Raw genomic sequence first — 16,332 nt, forward strand, 5'->3', positions numbered from 1 at the left:
AGCCTGTGTAAAAGGCTCTTGACTAGCTTGGGGGACCTCCCCTCCCCCCGCCCCCCCCCCCCCACACACACACAGAAAAGAGCTATTTTCATTTGCATCTAAGTTCAACACTCTTCCGGTTACTTGCCTTCGGTATCTCTTCAGCGACGTGCCTAGTGACTCGACTAGAGTCTGCTGCAGACGTTGCCACGGGACTTTAATGCCTCCCTATTGATTTATGGCTGCTTTTAGTGGAATAGGGATGGATGGGGAGGGAGACCGCGCTATGTCCTGACTCGCCAGTCCCGGGGGTGGGTGTTTGACACACACAGGATGCTAATGGAGTTGTGGTCCATTTTATCAGTCTTCCCCCTTATTAGGCCTTCCACTGCAGGTAGGGTGTCTCAGTCCTTCAGCCGGGGATCTAACTATCTGAGCGACATTTTCTTTGCCCCATTTCCTTGATTGAAAATGGAAGATACAGAGAATGACTTTGCAGCTGCCCCCCCCGCCTTATCCACGGGGGATATGTTCCAAGACCCCCATGGATGCCTGAAACCTCCCTACTACCAAACCCTATGAATACTGTATTTTTTCCCATTCATACATACATATCCATATAAATTAAGTTTAATTTATATATTAGGAACAGTGAGAGATAAAAATAACTAATAAAGTATAATTATAGCAATACACTATAATAAAAGTTATATGAATGTGCCATTGATTTTTAGAGAGAGTGGAAAGGAGGGAGGGGGAGAGAGAGAGAAACATCCATCGGCTGCCTCCTGCACGCCCTCTACCGGGATCAAGCGGGAAACCTGGGCATGTGCCCTGACCAAGAATCAAACCGGCGACCTTTAGGTGCACGAGACAACGCCCAACCAATGGAGCCACACTGCCCAGGGCTGTCCCAGTGCTTAAAGGACCATGATCAGCTGGGGTCGAGTCACTACCATACTTTGAGAAATTGAGCGATTACAAACAGATTGCTAGGAATCCTCTAAGCTCAGGACTGTAAATGCTCCCTGGGAGACTAAGCCGTCCGGGCCTGCCTGACCACCACCAAAGAAAAGTAACATCCACGTTGGCGTCCCTTGCTTTCCAATTCATATGGCGAATAATCACAGAAGCCGTTCTCCTGTCACTGCTAAATTGACAAGGGGGGAAAAAGCTTGCCAGCTTTCCCGCTATCTTCTGGTCGCTTTCTAGTTTTCATTTAATGGAAAACTTGTCAAGTCACAACTTTTTTACGTGCCTCGCTGCAGAGCGTTTTTCCACCAACGAGATTTTTCTCAGTAACGATCCTGACAACAGGAGTCTGAGAAGAAGATGGGGTCAGTTATAAAAAAGGAGAAATGGTAAGAAATCTATTTCTACCTGTTTTCCTGGAAGTTGGGCATGCCTGACACTGTCCTACTTTGTAAATGTATTGCCTTCTTCCCTGTGATCTTTATGATAAATATGTTGTCACAGAACCTGGCTGACTAGCTTTCCTCTTCGTTTTATAAGTGCCGAGTATATTTAACCCTCCTGTCACTTTCGTTTGTCAAACAAAGACAATAGTAAAGACTGTATTCTACCCTGGCCAGTGTGGCCCAGTGGTTGAGCATCGACCGATGACCCAGGAGGTCACATTCAATTCCCAGTCAGGGCACACGCCCAGGTTGCGGGCTCGATCCCCAGTGGGGGGCGTGGAGGAGGCAGCTGATCCATGATTCTCTCTCATCATTGATGTCTCTCTCTCTCTCTCTCTCTCTCTCTCTAACCCTTCCTCTCTCTGAAATCAAGAAAAACGTTTGTTTTTTTTAAAAAAATAAGGGCTATCTGTTTGTTTTTCCCCACACAAAAAAGGAATAAAAGCAACCAAGCCCGACTGACTGGGAAGTGGGTGTCCCTGGGGTGGGGTGCGCACGCCCAGGGCAGAGCCGGGACGGCTGCCTGCATTATCAGCCACTTGATGCTCTGACTTTAACTTTGTTATACGCTAGATGGATTTTTAAATATTCATTTTAAAACATAATGGGGATTCCTGGAGATGAAAAGAAAAGCCAGTGGGAAGCCAACAATATAGATTTTTTTAAAAAGCCAGTGGAGGAAGCCGCACATCAATAAACCCAACGTCAATCACGGCCAGACCCAGATCATGGAGGGGGGGGGGTGTTATCTGAGCAGAAGGCTGGCGAGCACCCAGGAAGGAAGTGCCAGGCCATCTCGTCTCCTCTTCTAATAAGGTTATGACACTGGCATATTGGAGGAATGCTAAGCAGACGAGGGCCTTTATTTCCACAAGATGTTAACACAGCGGCAGGTGCAGCCACCCCCTGTGTGGCCTGGGAGAGACGTGGGTGGGGGTCCCGGGCACAGAGGCCTGGACTGTTCCAAGGACGGGGACTTGTTTAAAAACAGGGGGGACTATAACCTGGGGCCTGCGCCCTCCAAAGCCAAACACCCAATTGAGATGAGATCATCGCACCAGGCTGGAACGCTAACTTAAAAAGCGAGCAGATGAATTCATCGCTGTTACAAGTGTTCTGCATTTTGGCACAGAAATTCATCCAATTTCATGGATGGTGTGGCTCAGTGGTGGAGGGTTGACCCATGAACCAGGAGGTCACGGCTCGACTCCAGGGCTCTCACACGGCAGTCACAGGTACACAGTTTCTATAGTATTTGGGGGATAACCTCATGTTTTTCTTGAGAGCTAGGATAGAATCCATTTTTAAGATGGTTCATGAATACTTGAAATAAATGGGTGTCTGTCTGCCGGTGGTACATAGCTGTTCAACTGTCCTCTGATATTATAAATCGTGTCTTATCTTTATTCATTGTGTCTATCTGTGAAGGGCAGACATGAGCACCTTTTAGACCGCAACTGTGCTTTGGTCAATTTCTCGCTATGTTTTATTTTATGGACTTTGAGGTGGTATTTTGGTAAAGGATCGGGACAATTCTATCTCCGGTGCAGAATTTACTTTTTGCCATTCTAAAATAACCTTCCTCACTCTTTTTGATGCCTCCTGCCTGGATGTATTGCTGCTCTGTCCACCGGGTACCTATCTTGTGTATCTTTGCCCATTACTTCTAACTTCTCTGCGTCCCTCTGCTTTACCCACGGCACTGTGCAGGGGTCCTCAAACTTTTTAAACAGGGGGCCAGTTCACTGTCCCTCAGACCGTTGGAGGGCTGGACTATAGTTTAAAAAAACAACAACTATGAACAGCCCTAACCGGTTTGGCTCAGTGGATAGAGCGTCGGCCTGCGGACTGAGGGGTCCCAGGTTCAATTCCGGTCAAGGGCATGGACCTTGGTTGCGGGCACATCCCCAGTAGGAGTTGTGCAGAAGGCAGCTGATCGATGTTTCTCTCTCATCGATGTTTCTAGCTCTCTATCCCTCTCCCTTCCTCTCTGTAAAAAATCAATAAAATATATTAAAAAAAACAACAACAAACAAAAAAAAAAACTATGAACAAATTCCTATGCGCACTGCGGGCCCGGGACGAGTCGGCTGCTAAGCAGGACAGGCAGCGGCACCCGGCGGGCCGGATCCATGTCCTCGGCGGGCCGCATGTGGCCCGCGGGCCGTAGTTTGAGGACCCCTGGAAAGCTTATGGCTCAATTTTACTGTCTGACTTCCTCTAGCAGAGAGTTTAAGCCATTAGCTACAGGCACACCTACTGTATGCCATACATTCCTCGTCGGAAATCCAAGGAGCTTCAGCGTCCAGCCATCTTACACGCCCCGGACTGGACAACCTCACTTCCCACCCTGACCTGAAACGAGCACAGACAGAGGTAGGGAACGAGACCGCAGCTGGGGCCACAAGAAGGAGCATGATGCCGGAAGCCCCTCCCAAGCAAAGCCTGCTTGCTACTCAGTCTGTGCCTGAGTGGAGACGCTTACAGCCAGCAGAGGTGGAAATGCCACCTGGGGGCAAACGGCAGGCGAGTGGCTCTTCCTTCCTTGGGGCAAAAGCCACACGAGGACCACCAAAACGGCCACATGAGGACCCCCAAAACGGCCACACAAGGACCCCCAAAACGGCCACACGAGGACCACCAAAACGGCCACACAAGGACCCCCAAAACGGCCACATGAGGACCACCAAAACGGCCACACGAGGACCACCACAACGGCCACGCGAGGACCACCACAACGGCCACGCGAGGACCACCATAACGGCCACACGAGGACCACCAAGGGCCATCAGGAGCAATCAGAACCCTCACACAGCGCTGAAGGGAGAGGCCATCGAGACAACACTTTGGAAAACTATCAGTAACCATGACGGGTGACCGCATGTGTACCCTATGCCCAGAGATTCCACTCCCGTGCACACGCCATCCAAACGGGGGCACCGGTTCCCCCAAGTCCACATACAAGCATGCATCGGGCAGCACCGACCCTAACAGCCCCACGTGGAAGCCACCCAGATGCCCATCAACAGCAGACTGGTAAGTAAACCTGATAGATTCATCCAATGGCAACGGACACCAATGAACCGCAGCTACACTCAACGGCATGGATGGCATGTCACAAACATGCTGCTTCGTGTAAGAAATCCAATACTAAACAATGCATACGCTGTGCTTCCGTTTGTGTAAATTCCAAGATCAGGCAAAAATTAATACAGGCTGCTAAAACTCAGAAGACGGGTTGACTTTGGGGTGCTAGTAACAGGAAGGGGGCACAAGGGGCTCTTGGGGTGCAGGGGAGGTTCTGCTTCTTGATCTGGGTGCTGCCTCTGCAGAGATGTTCATTTTGCAAAAAAAAAAAAACAACACATGGAGCTGACAGAGCACCCGACAATTTGTGCAATTCTCTGTGTGTATGTTAGACTTCAACAAAAAGTTCAAAAAAAGAAAAAAAAGGGCTAGGAGAGAATCGGTTGCTAGGAGACCAAGAAGCCAGGATTCTGGCTTTGGTTATTAGCCCTTAGAGCTCAGAGAACGGATACACACTGCTGTCTATGAAATGTCTCAGGGATTTTTTTTTTTTATACCAGAAAAAAACACCAAGCCTGGCAAATAATGGCCTCCGACTACCCAACACCTGCCCATCGCCAACGTGAGGGCCACAGGATGTGGTTGTGAAAGACACCCGGCAGGGACACCTGCTCATCTCGGATGGGGCCGGTACGGTGGTTCAGAGAGACCCACGCAGATGCCTGAGAACCATGCCCACACCCAGAGCTGGGAGACCCAAGGCTGCACCCTCTTGGGGCGGAGGTGGGTGCACTTCATGCAGGTACAGACGTTCCTTTTTTTTGTTTGTTAATATCAATTTCTCTCTCTCTCTCTCTCTCATCAATGAAAAACATATCCTTGGGTGAGAATTAAAAAACAACAACAACATGAAGGCCAGAAGGCAGTGGAATGAGATTTTTAAAGTGCTGAAAGAAAAAAGTGTCAACAAAAACCTGTATATCCTATAAAAAAACAAGGAGAAATTAAGAACCACATCACAACCTGGCCCATGTGGCTCAGTGGTTGAGCATTTACCTATGAACCAGAAGATCACAGTCTGATTCCTGGTCAGGGCACATGCCCAGGTTGCAGGCTCGATCCCCAGTAGGGGGCATGCAGGAGGCGGCCGATCCATGATTCTCTCTCCTCATTGATGTTTCTATCTCTGCCTGTCCCTCAGTCTATGTCTCTCTGCCTGTCCCTCAATGAAAAATACATATTTTTTTAAAGTTCAATTTTATGTTATGTGAATTTCATGTCAAAAAAAAAATAAGAACTGAAAATAACAAAAAACTCTGGCTTCTGGAAACTGACAGAAGCAGCAGAGGCAGCATCTTCCTTAGTTACCTGTCTGGCCCCATAAGCATCCATGAAAGGGGAAACTGGTTTAGGAAAATAGGCTAATTGGGTGTTTTTAGAAACAGCACAAAACAACACAATATAAATTACACTTCCTGGAGCCAAGAACAGTCAAGGATAATTAGTGGAAGTTTTTTTTTTTTTTTTTTTTTTTTTGGAAACTTTACAATCATCTTAAATATGCTGAAATAAACTTTTCTAGATTATTAGAAGGTGGGGGGGGGGACCCCACTAAAGAGCTGCAAAATTCTACCCCTCAATAAAAGCTATGGGAAAACTGCAAGAACGGTCAGAATCAACTTGTTAGGAACGCTAAAAGGTATCAGAGGCGCACGGCAACACAGGGAGGGCTTGCTCAACAAAAACGACGGAATCTCAGTAAGCACACTGGGCTTCGTGGTTCTTCACTCCGGTTCCAGCCCTCACGCCCCAGCGGTGGCCTTGCAGGGAGCAGCCCACAATCATCACATCAGAGGAAACAGAAAGGAGCTCTTTCGCTAGAAAATGCCATTGTTTCTGTGGACGTGTCTGGTGGCTCCCTGGAACACCAGATCAAAAGGCTTATTTTTAGTCATTTGACTGGGAACTCTCCCACAGCTGAAGCTCCTACCCAGGGATGTGTTGGTCAAAACATTTCCAGGTAAACACTTTAATCTCTACTTCCTGGGGTAATGCTAACAGTTTGGGCAAACAATACACTAACCAGAAAGCAACCTGGCCACGTGCCTTGACCAGGAATCGAACCACTGACCTCCTGGTACATGGGTCAGTGCTCAACACTGGCCGGGCTGTCTGGCTGACTATTAAAGGTGTGCCCCAACATGCACACAGAGCCCTTTGGCAAATACAGGGAGACTTTTGTGGATCCAGGTATTTAAGAAAACTTCTAGCTAATCATTAGCAAACCATAGGCTAATGAAGCAGATACCTCAGTGGCCACACACAATAAGAAATGCAGGCTTCACAATCAGAGAAAGGTAAGTATCACATGATCTCACTCACTTGTGGAATATAATGAACAACATAAACTGATGAACAAAAACAGTTCCAGAAGAAGAGAAACATCAATCAGACCATCAAACCTCGGAGGGAAGGTAGGGGAGGGTGGGGGTAAGGGGGAGAGATCAACCAAAGGACTTGTATGCATGCATATGGGCCTAACCAATGGACACAGACAACAGGGGGGTGAGGGTATGAGTGGGGGAGATGGGGGAAGAAGGACACATATGTAACACCTTAATCAATAAAGAAATTACACAACAACAAAAAAAAAGAAATGCAGGCTTCACAAAATTCCTTCAGAGAAATTACAAAACCAATGGGAGGGGAGAATACGATTTACTGAGTTATGACATGACAATGTGAAACATGTGCACTCTTCGAGGAAAATATAGGAGGCATGGAAAGAAACAAATAAGTATGGTCCAACACAGAAGAAAAGGCAATAAAGAATAAACTGCCTGTGAGAAAGTACAGACGATGGACTTACTAGACAAATACTTTAAATAAGCTTTTTTAAATGTTAAAGAACTAAAGGAAACTGTAACTAAGGAACTAAAGGAAAGTGGTAGAACAACATCTCACCACATGGATAATATAATAAAAGTAGAGAAATTAACAGAAATTCTGGAACTGAAATGTACACTAATGTTCATAGTAGCATTATTCAGACTAGTCAAAAAAGGGAGACAACCCAAATGTCCACCAACTGATAGATGGTTAAACAAAATGTGGTATATCCATATAATGGAATATCATTTGCCATTAAAAGGAAGTATTGTTTCATGCTACAACATGGATGAACTTTGAAAACATTGTGCTAAGTAATAAGCTAGACACAGAAGGTACACATTTATATGAAACTAGAGGCCCGGTGCATGAAAATTCGTGCACTCAGGGGGGTCCCTCAACCCAACCTGTGCCCTCTCACAGTGTGGGAGCCCTTGGGGGATGTCCAACTGACAGCTTAGGCCCGTTCCCCTAAGCTGCAGACTGGCCTTCCTCTGCGGGAGGCGACCAGTGGGCAAATCGGGGGATGGCACTGGCCGGCCCCACCCCCCATCACCCCAGCACCAGTGGCCTCCCTCTGCAGGAGGCAACTGGAGGGCCAATCACCGCCGCCCCCAGTGGCCCCCCTCTGTGGGAGGTGACTGGCCTGGCGGGCCAATGGGGGACAGCGCTTGCTGGCAAGCAGCAGGCCCTGGCCCCCATCGCCGCCCCACCACCGCCGGTTGCCGTCCCCTCCCTCTGCCTGCTGGCACGGATGAACTTTGAAAACACTGTGCTAAGTAACAAGCCAGACACAGAAGGTACATATTTATAGGAAATGTTTAGAACAGGGAAAGCCATAGGGATAGAATGCAGGGAAATTAGATGAACAATTTGGCAATTTTAATGACATTAAGTGCCCATTCCAGGAATCCTACTTCTAGGTATGGGCTCTGCTGATCCTGGTCCTCCATCACAGCACACCCTTCAGGCCCATAAAACCATGATCTGTTTTGGAACCAAAAAATATGGAGCATCTAACAGGTCTGTGCTTACTGCTTTACAAGGGAGAGTAATGGAAACATTTTCAACTTAGCTGAGGACAAAAGCAAGCCTAGGTAATCACAGGCAAGAACACCAATATTCTCCCTCCGCCTTTCATAACTATCACCCCTGCTGCTCTGGACTGAATTGTGTCTCCCTCCTCCGCCCCAATAATACTCATATGTTGAAGCCCCTAGTCCTCAATGTGATGGTATTAGAGGGTGGTTGGCGTTAGATGAGGTCATAAGGGTGGGGCCCCGTGATGGGATTAGTGCCCTTATCAGAAAAAGAAGAGAGCAGATCTCTTTCTCTCCTTCTCTCTTCCCCCCACCCCCCAATCATGTGGCCATAAGCAAGCCAGGAAGAGAGCTCTCACCAGGAACTGGTTGCTGGCACCCTTACCTTGGACTTCCTGCCCCCCAGGACAGTGAGAGATAAACACGTGTAGCTTAAGCCCCCCAGTTTGTGGTACTTTGTGTGGTCACCCAAGCTGACTACTGCACCTGCCCGCCCTCTGTAATGTCTGTACCATCCATGGGTGAAGTCTCCGCTCTTTAAGCCACTGCCCATCTCCGTGGTGCTGAAGTTTCACACATACTAGTAAACAGTGAGCCCCAGGGCTTCCTAAATGCTATAGGAAATAATCACTCAAGGGTTCTCTTTTCTCTGAAATCTGAAGTCAGGTTCTTTCAGAAGCCAGCCTCTTTTCATCCGCAGCGAGATTTTCTTTTCAAATCCCTCTTTAAACATTTCCTTCTGGGGGATGTCTTAGCCTTAAGTACTGAACCTGAAAGAAAAGCTGTTTTCCATTCACTGCCTGGTTTCAGATCAGCTCTCCCTGACCTTTGAAAAGGGCAAAAGAAAGACTCGGGGGCCACCTGCTTTGAACTACCCAGCAGTACAGGGGCCGACTGACAAACCCCGTTAGAATACCCAGCCCCCAGGGCCCTGCAGGCAGATTTTTCTGCCAAGCTTAGGCTGAACATCAAAACACCCAGCCACCAACACTGAAGCGCTCTGTTTAAAAAGGGATAGAGCCTGGCCCTTGTGGCTCAGTGGTAGAGCGTCGGGTGACCTATGAACCAGGAGGTCAGGGTTCGATTCCCGGTCAGGACACATGCCCAGGTGGTGGGCTCCATCCCCAGTGTGGGGGGCGTGCAGGCGGCAGCCGATCCATGATTCTCCCTCATCGTGGATGTTTCTCTCTCTCTCTCTCTCCCCCTCTTCCTTCCTCTCTGAAACCAATAATATATATATATATATATATATATATATATATATATATTTTTTTTTTTTAAAGGCAGCTCTGGTACGCCCTTTGGGAGTCCCAAAGTCATGGCTAAGGCACAATGGGGAAAGCGGGTATTCGGAGAGGGCTGATGAAGGGAAACTAAAGTTACCAGTCTGCCACCTGTAGGCGGGTGCCAGCACCCGTAAACCTCAGCGCCCACTAGACAGCCGACACGAAAACAATGCATATTAAATAACACCAAAAAAACCCTGAGCAACAGATGTGCAGGGACTATATATAGTGGCCCATCTGAACCACGGCTCCCGGGTCCCCGCCTCCAGCCTCCTCCCTCTGATTCCAGCACTCACAGCTGTGGCGCTCCCTGTTTCTCCTAATCAGCCCTCCACGCCTCAGCCCTGGGTCTGAAACACGCCTTTTGAACAGATGCCCCCATTCGGATGAACGACCACACCTGGGCCGATCCCCGTTCCGGCTGCTGGGATCTCATTTGAAAAGCCACGCCGAGGACTCAGACAACAGAGGCCGAAGACACGCACACCAGCCCACGAGGCGGGGCAGAAATGTTGAAAATGCAGAGCTCCAGAACACACACCACACAGCCATCCATCCATCCCCACGGCTTGCTCTTGGATTTCCCCCAGGTGGAAGCAAAAACATACTGCGTGGCCCTCGCTGGTGTGGTTCAGTGGGTAGAGCGTCGGCCTGCGGACTGAAGGGTCCTGGGTTCGATTCCGGTCAAGGGCACATGCCCGGGTTGCAGGCTCCATCCCCGGTGTGGGGCGAGCAGGAGGCAGCTGATCCATGATACTCTCTCACTGATGTTTCTCTCTCCCTCTCCCATCCTCTCTGAAATCAACAAAAATATATTAAAAAAAAAAAAACATATACTGAGCGGATCCTTACGCCTCAACCCCAAGGCGGCCACAGATGCCAAGAGTTCTCAGAAGTGCCTGCCTCTCTTTACAAATAAATATACAGGGGCTGCGAATATCTGTCCTGTTTCCATGGGTCCACTCTTTTTTAAAAAATTAATTTATGTTTTAAATTTTTTTTTATTATTATTTCAGAGAGGAAGGGAGAGAGAGAGAGAGAGAGAGAGAAACATCCGCGATGAGAGAGAATCATGGACCGGCTGCCTCCTGCACCCCCCCCACTGGGGATGGAGCCCACAACCCGGACGTGTGCCCTTGACCGGGAATTGAACCCTGACCTCCTGGGTCATAGGTCAACGCTCAACCCCTGAGCCCCGCCAGCTGGGCGGTCCACTCTTTTTCTTTAATTAGGGGACGGGGATGGGGGCAGGGGGGCAGGGAGGAAGCAACTTTCACCAAAAGGCTATAAAATGGCCAAACAACCAACTCTTGGCGACAAACCCTGAAGAGAGATGTCCTGGCGGCTTTCCCCTATGGAGGCTTCGTTCATGGGGAATCAACCACCTGAACACCGGTCTCACAAAACGTGGCCCCGGACGCCCGGCTGCGGGGCGCCTGCGGACGCGGGAAACGCCGAGTCCCCGCCGCCGAGTCCCCGCGCCCTGAACCTCCCCGGGCGAGACGCAGCCCCTGACCCGGTTCACCCCCACCCCACCCCACACCCCGTCCCCGGCCGGGTCGCAGCCGCTTGTCTGCCGAGGGGGGCGGGGGGGCGTGTAGTGGGGGGAGGCGGGGGCCCTGTCCACGGCGCACAGGCCGGCGAAGGGCGGGCAATCCGGCTGGTTCCGCTCCGAAAAGTAACTGCGGCTCCGCGGCAGGGAAGGGAAGGGAACGGACGCTCGGACACAGGCGAAGTGTGGGGTGGGAGGGTCCCCGGAGTTGCGCGCCCGGAGTTGGGAAGTCAGTCCCCCGCCCGCCCGGCCGCCGACACTCACCGAGAAGCCGGCCCAGAACGGGCAGGAGTGGCGGACGCGGGCCGAGGTGGTGAGCGCCAGCGCGGCGAAGCTCACGGCCACGATGAGGCAGCCGAGCGCCATCTGCGTGGCCCCGAGCGCCAGCACCACGCGGGAGCGGCCGGGGCACGGGCGCAGGCGGGACAGGCTGCGGGGCAGCGCGCGGGCACCGCCGGCCGGAGGCATCGCGCCGCCGCTGCCGCCGCCGCCGCCCGCACGTCTCGCGCGCCCCCCTGCCCGGCCCGGCGCCGCCGCCGCCTCACCTCACAGCGGGTCTGAGGCGGCAAGTTGCGCCGGGCGCGGGGGCGGCCTCGCTGCGGGCCGCGGGGAGTACGGCGGCCGCGGGCGGGGAGCCGGGCGCCCGCAACCCCAGCCGGTGCCCGCGTCCATGCCGCCGCCGCCGCCGCCGCCACCACCGCCGCTCCGCAGGGCCGCCCGGCGCGCCGCGCTGCGCCCTCTCCCGCTGTCTCCCGCGCGTTCCCCGTGCGCGTGCGCTCCCCGGCCCGAGCGCGTGCGCGTGCGTGTGCGCGTGCGCGAGCCGGTCTGTCCTGGGAGCCGCGCGCTGGGCCGGGAGCGCGCAGGCGCAGGTGCGGCCGCGGCGGCTTCGGGTCGCAAGGATGGAAGTGGGCACCTCGGGCGGCGTGTCAAGGGCGAGGGCAGCCGCCTCCCGGGCTGGGGCGCTGGAGTGGCCTCTGAGCCGGGCCCGCGGGCAGAGCCTGGGTGCGCGCCTTTTGGGGGTGAGGGTCCGGGAGCCATAGAGACCGCCGGGCCGGTGGGGAGCGCAGGTGTGATCGATATTTCCAAACGCTCTGCCCCAGGCGTGGCGGCAGCAAGCAGCCTCGCAAAGCGCAATTGCGAGATCCCAGGCGCCGCTTTGCCGCAGTGGCAGAACGTCCCTGGCCAAGCCCCTGAGGACCCGGCCCCGAAGGAATTGCATGGAAAACATCCCCAGCCCGCAACGGAGATCTGAGACCCACCTTTCCTTTGCAAGGCTTTGGATCCAAGTGGAAAGTTTGGGGGTAACACAAACCACCCAAAACGAATTTAAGGACCTATGAAGCCCGACCCCGAGTGGCTCGGTGGTTGAGCGTGGACCTAGGAACCAGGAGGAGGTCAAGGTTGGATTCCCGGTCAGGGCACAGGGCCAAAGGTTGCAGGCTCCATCCCCAGTAGGGGGCGTGCAGGAGGCAGCCGATCCATGATTGTCTCTCATCATTGATGTTTCTCTCTCCCTCTCCCTCTCTGAAATCAATGCAAAAATACATTGTTTTTTAAAAAGGACCTATTAAATCATCTCCACTCCCTTTTGCCAGGTTTAAGGTTGTAAATATACCCGATTATCGCCGCCTTCCTCGGAATACCAAGAAATGGCAAGGTTTTTGTTTCTTGGGTTTTTTAAATATATTTTATTGATTTTTTACAGAGAGGAAGGGAGAGGGAGAGAGAGAGTTAGAAACATCGATGAGAGAGAAACATCTGAGAGAGAAACATCGATCAGCTGCCTCCTGCACACCTCCCACTGGGGATGTGCCCGCAACCAAGGTACATGCCCTTGACTGGAAACGAACCCGGGGCCTTTCAGTCCGCAGGCCGATGCTCTACCCACTGAGCCAAACCGGTTAGGGCAAGAAATGGCAAGTTTTGAAGGTCATATTTCGCCTTGTGGCCGGGTGGGGTGACGATTTAAAGACCACCCTGCGTGGGAAAAGACTGTATTGACATGTTAAGAGACCCAGGAGTGTTAAGAAGTCTGAAGGGAGGGGGCATAAAAAGGCAACGTTCATGGTATGTTCTAATGGGAAATGGTGGGTTATGCCCCCACAGCCTGTGGGAGATTGGAGAGAGCCCCCCAGTTGGATAAGAAACGCTGCAGGGCCTCCCGGATGCTTGAAATTTCACCGTTAGAGATATCGATTCCTTTGGGGTTTGCTGAGCCTCTATTAAAATGCAAATTCCCCTTGAAGGGGCAATAGCTCAAGCCTTTATCAGCCAACACCTTAGCAGGGATCGGATCCATTTTCCAATTTAATGGGATGGCCTAGGGACGCACGGGGGGGGGGGGGGGGGGGGGAATTCCGCAGATAAAGTGGCTGACCTCAAAAACGCTGGCCTGCGGCCCATGCTGCTTTCTCCTCCTCCGGTTCTTATCTCTCGCAGGACGGAGCCCCTTCAGGCATCCTTGAGAGCGGCCGGCGTATAAATTCACATTTCCTGGAGACGTTGTCTAGAAATGCGCAGGGCTTGGAACAGTGCCAGAGCAAGATCCCCCGACTGCCTGGAAGTTTCCGTCACCTTATTCATTCATTTAGTCACACCTCCAACAAAAGGCTCTCTAAGCACCCGTGTAGCCACTTTGGAAAACAATATGTGTTTCAAAAAAAAAAAAAAAAAAGACACAGAGAATTATCATAGGATCCTTACGGATCCAGCAATTCCACTTCTGAGTCTATGCCCCCCCCAGGACTGAAAGCAGGCACTCCCATGGGTATAGCCGCATCACTCACAATAGCCAATCGGTGGAAATAAGCCACACGGGTCCCATCCATGGACGAGTGGAGAAGCAAAATGTGGTGTCGTAAAAAGGTAGGAAATGCGGACCTGTGCTGAGGGAGATGAGCCGGGCACAGGTCAGATCCTGTAGGAGTCCACTATAGTAGTCCTGTTCATAGACACAGAAAATACAAGGGTGGGTGCCAGGGGCCACAGGAAGGGAGGTTGTGGGGTGGGGGGAGTGACTGTTTGACAGGGGCAGTCTCAGTTGGGGAAGATGAGGGTTCTGTGGATGGATGGTGCTGAGGATGGCTGCACAACAATGGGAATGTCCTCAATGTCACCCAATTGCACCCGACATAAGGGTCCAACGGTAATTTTTATCCTACGTATAGTTTACCACAATAAGAAAATTATACAATGAAATACCTCTTGGCTAGTACTCAAGATGACTACATTAAAACCTACTAGCCCTAGCCCGGTGGTCGGCAAACTCATTAGTCAACGGAGCCAAATATCAACAGGACAATGATTGAAATTTCTTTTGAGAGCCAGTTTTTTTAAACTTAAACTTCTTCTAACGCCACTTCTTCAAAAGAGACTCGCCCAGTACGTGGTATTTTGTGGAAGAGCCACACTCAAGGTGCCAAAGAACCACATGTGGCTCGCAAGCCGCAGTTTGCCGACCGCTGCCCTAGCCTGTTTGGTTCAGTGGATAGAGCGTCGGCCTGCAAATTGAAGGGTCCCAGGTTCGATTCCCGGTCAGGGCACATGCACAGGTTGTGGGCTCGATCTCCAGTGGGGGGCGTGCAGGAGGCAGCCGATTCATGATTTGCTCATCATTGATGTGTCTCTCTCTCTCCCTGAAATCGATAAAAAGATACTAAAAAGCAAACACCTGTGAATGACGAGTGAAGGCATGGATGTAGAGACATTGGACCCCTGTTCATTGCTGGCGGGAATGGAAAAGGCGGGGGGGCAGATGGAAAGCAATCTGGCTGCTCCTCAAAACAAAATACAGAATTACTGCCTGGCTGGTGTGGCTCAGTGGTTGAGCGTGGACCCATGAACCAGGTCACGGGTTCCATTCGTTCAGGGCACATGCCAGGGTTGTGGGTTCAGTTCCTGGTCTGGGCACATAACTGGGTTGCAGGTTCCATCCCGAGTCGGGGCACATATGGGAGACAACCAATCAATGTTCTCTTATCAACGAACATAATGAAAATAAGATTGTGACTATAGAGAAGTATTTTTGCAACGATGAAGGCACTCTATGAATGCTGGGTGACAGTCTTCGGTTAATAAGGACCCCTGTAATGCACCTGACAAGTCCTTTGCAGATAGCGGTCCACTACTATCTATTCATTTGAATTCTATATCCTAAGCTCGATGTGAAAACTGAAGTTCCTGAAACTTCTGAGCTACTGATGAGAATTCTGTGAGGAGCCCCTGAGAAATAATAATTTTTCCGGGAGGGCAATGAGGCTAAGAAGTAAGTTCCACTTAAATCTACTAAACTGGCATCACTATTAAATCGGGTTATAAGAAACACTATTGGGCCGGTGCACGAAATTCGTGCACATTGAAAGGGGATTAATAAGAGGAAATAATTTAATATTGCTATTGCCCTTTATAATAGAAGTGTCAGAGATGAAAGAAAATTAGTAAAATGTATATGAAAACCTTCCTCCTGTCAGAGTCTGGGGCTCACCACGGGACCCAGAGTCAAGTCCCTGCCCACCCACATGCACCTCAAAATCGCGTGAGACCCAGACCCACACCCAGCCGGCCCCCGCCCCCATTGGGCTAGATCCAGACCTGGCCAGTCCCACCCTTGTCAAGCCCTGCCGGGTAGGGGACGTAGCCTCAGGTTCCCTGGCCCGGTGCCAGGACAGGGGGCATGGCCTGAGGTTCCCCCAGCCCAGACCAGGGTGGGGGGTGTGCCTTGAGGTCCCCCATCAAGCCCCGCTGGGTGGGGAGCATGGCCTGAGGTCCCCTGTCAAGCCCCACCAGGCAGGGGGGCGCAGCCTCAGGTCCCCCGGCCTGGCGCTGGGGCGGGGGGAGCAGCCTAAGGTCCCCTACCAAACACCAGGATGGGGAGTGCATCTTGATGTCCCCCATCAAGCCCCGCTGGGTGGGGGGATGTGGCCTCAGGTCCCCTGGCCTGGCGCCGGAGTGGGGGTTGTGGCCTGAGGTCCCCTGTCAAGCCCCACCTGGTGGGGGGCGTGGCCTGAGGTCCCCTAGCCCAGCACCAGGACGGGAAGCGCACCTTGAGGTCTCCCATCAAGCCCCGCTGGCAGGGGGGCACAGCCTCAGGTCCCGTCAAGCCCCACTGGGCGGGAGGCGCGGCCTGAGTTCCCCTGACCCAG

General features: G+C 51.8%; 1 protein-coding gene across 1 annotated transcript in view; it reads right to left on the reverse strand.

Moving 5' to 3' along the window:
* The window catches only part of ENTREP2 (endosomal transmembrane epsin interactor 2), a gene marked incomplete at its 3' end in the record, with an annotated part of 47,096 nt that extends 35,219 nt beyond the window's left edge, over window positions 1-11,877 (reverse strand). The window contains exon 1 of the mRNA XM_080651617.1: window positions 11,456-11,877. Within this exon, the coding sequence (XP_080507743.1) occupies window positions 11,456-11,659 (204 nt within the window). The 5' untranslated portion in view covers window positions 11,660-11,877. The remainder of the gene's footprint in view (window positions 1-11,455) is intronic.
* Window positions 11,878-16,332: the final 4,455 nt, after the last annotated feature.

The sequence above is a fragment of the Plecotus auritus genome, assembly GCF_963455305.1.
Source record: "Plecotus auritus genome assembly, chromosome: 15".
Taxonomy (NCBI): Eukaryota; Metazoa; Chordata; class Mammalia; order Chiroptera; family Vespertilionidae; genus Plecotus; species Plecotus auritus.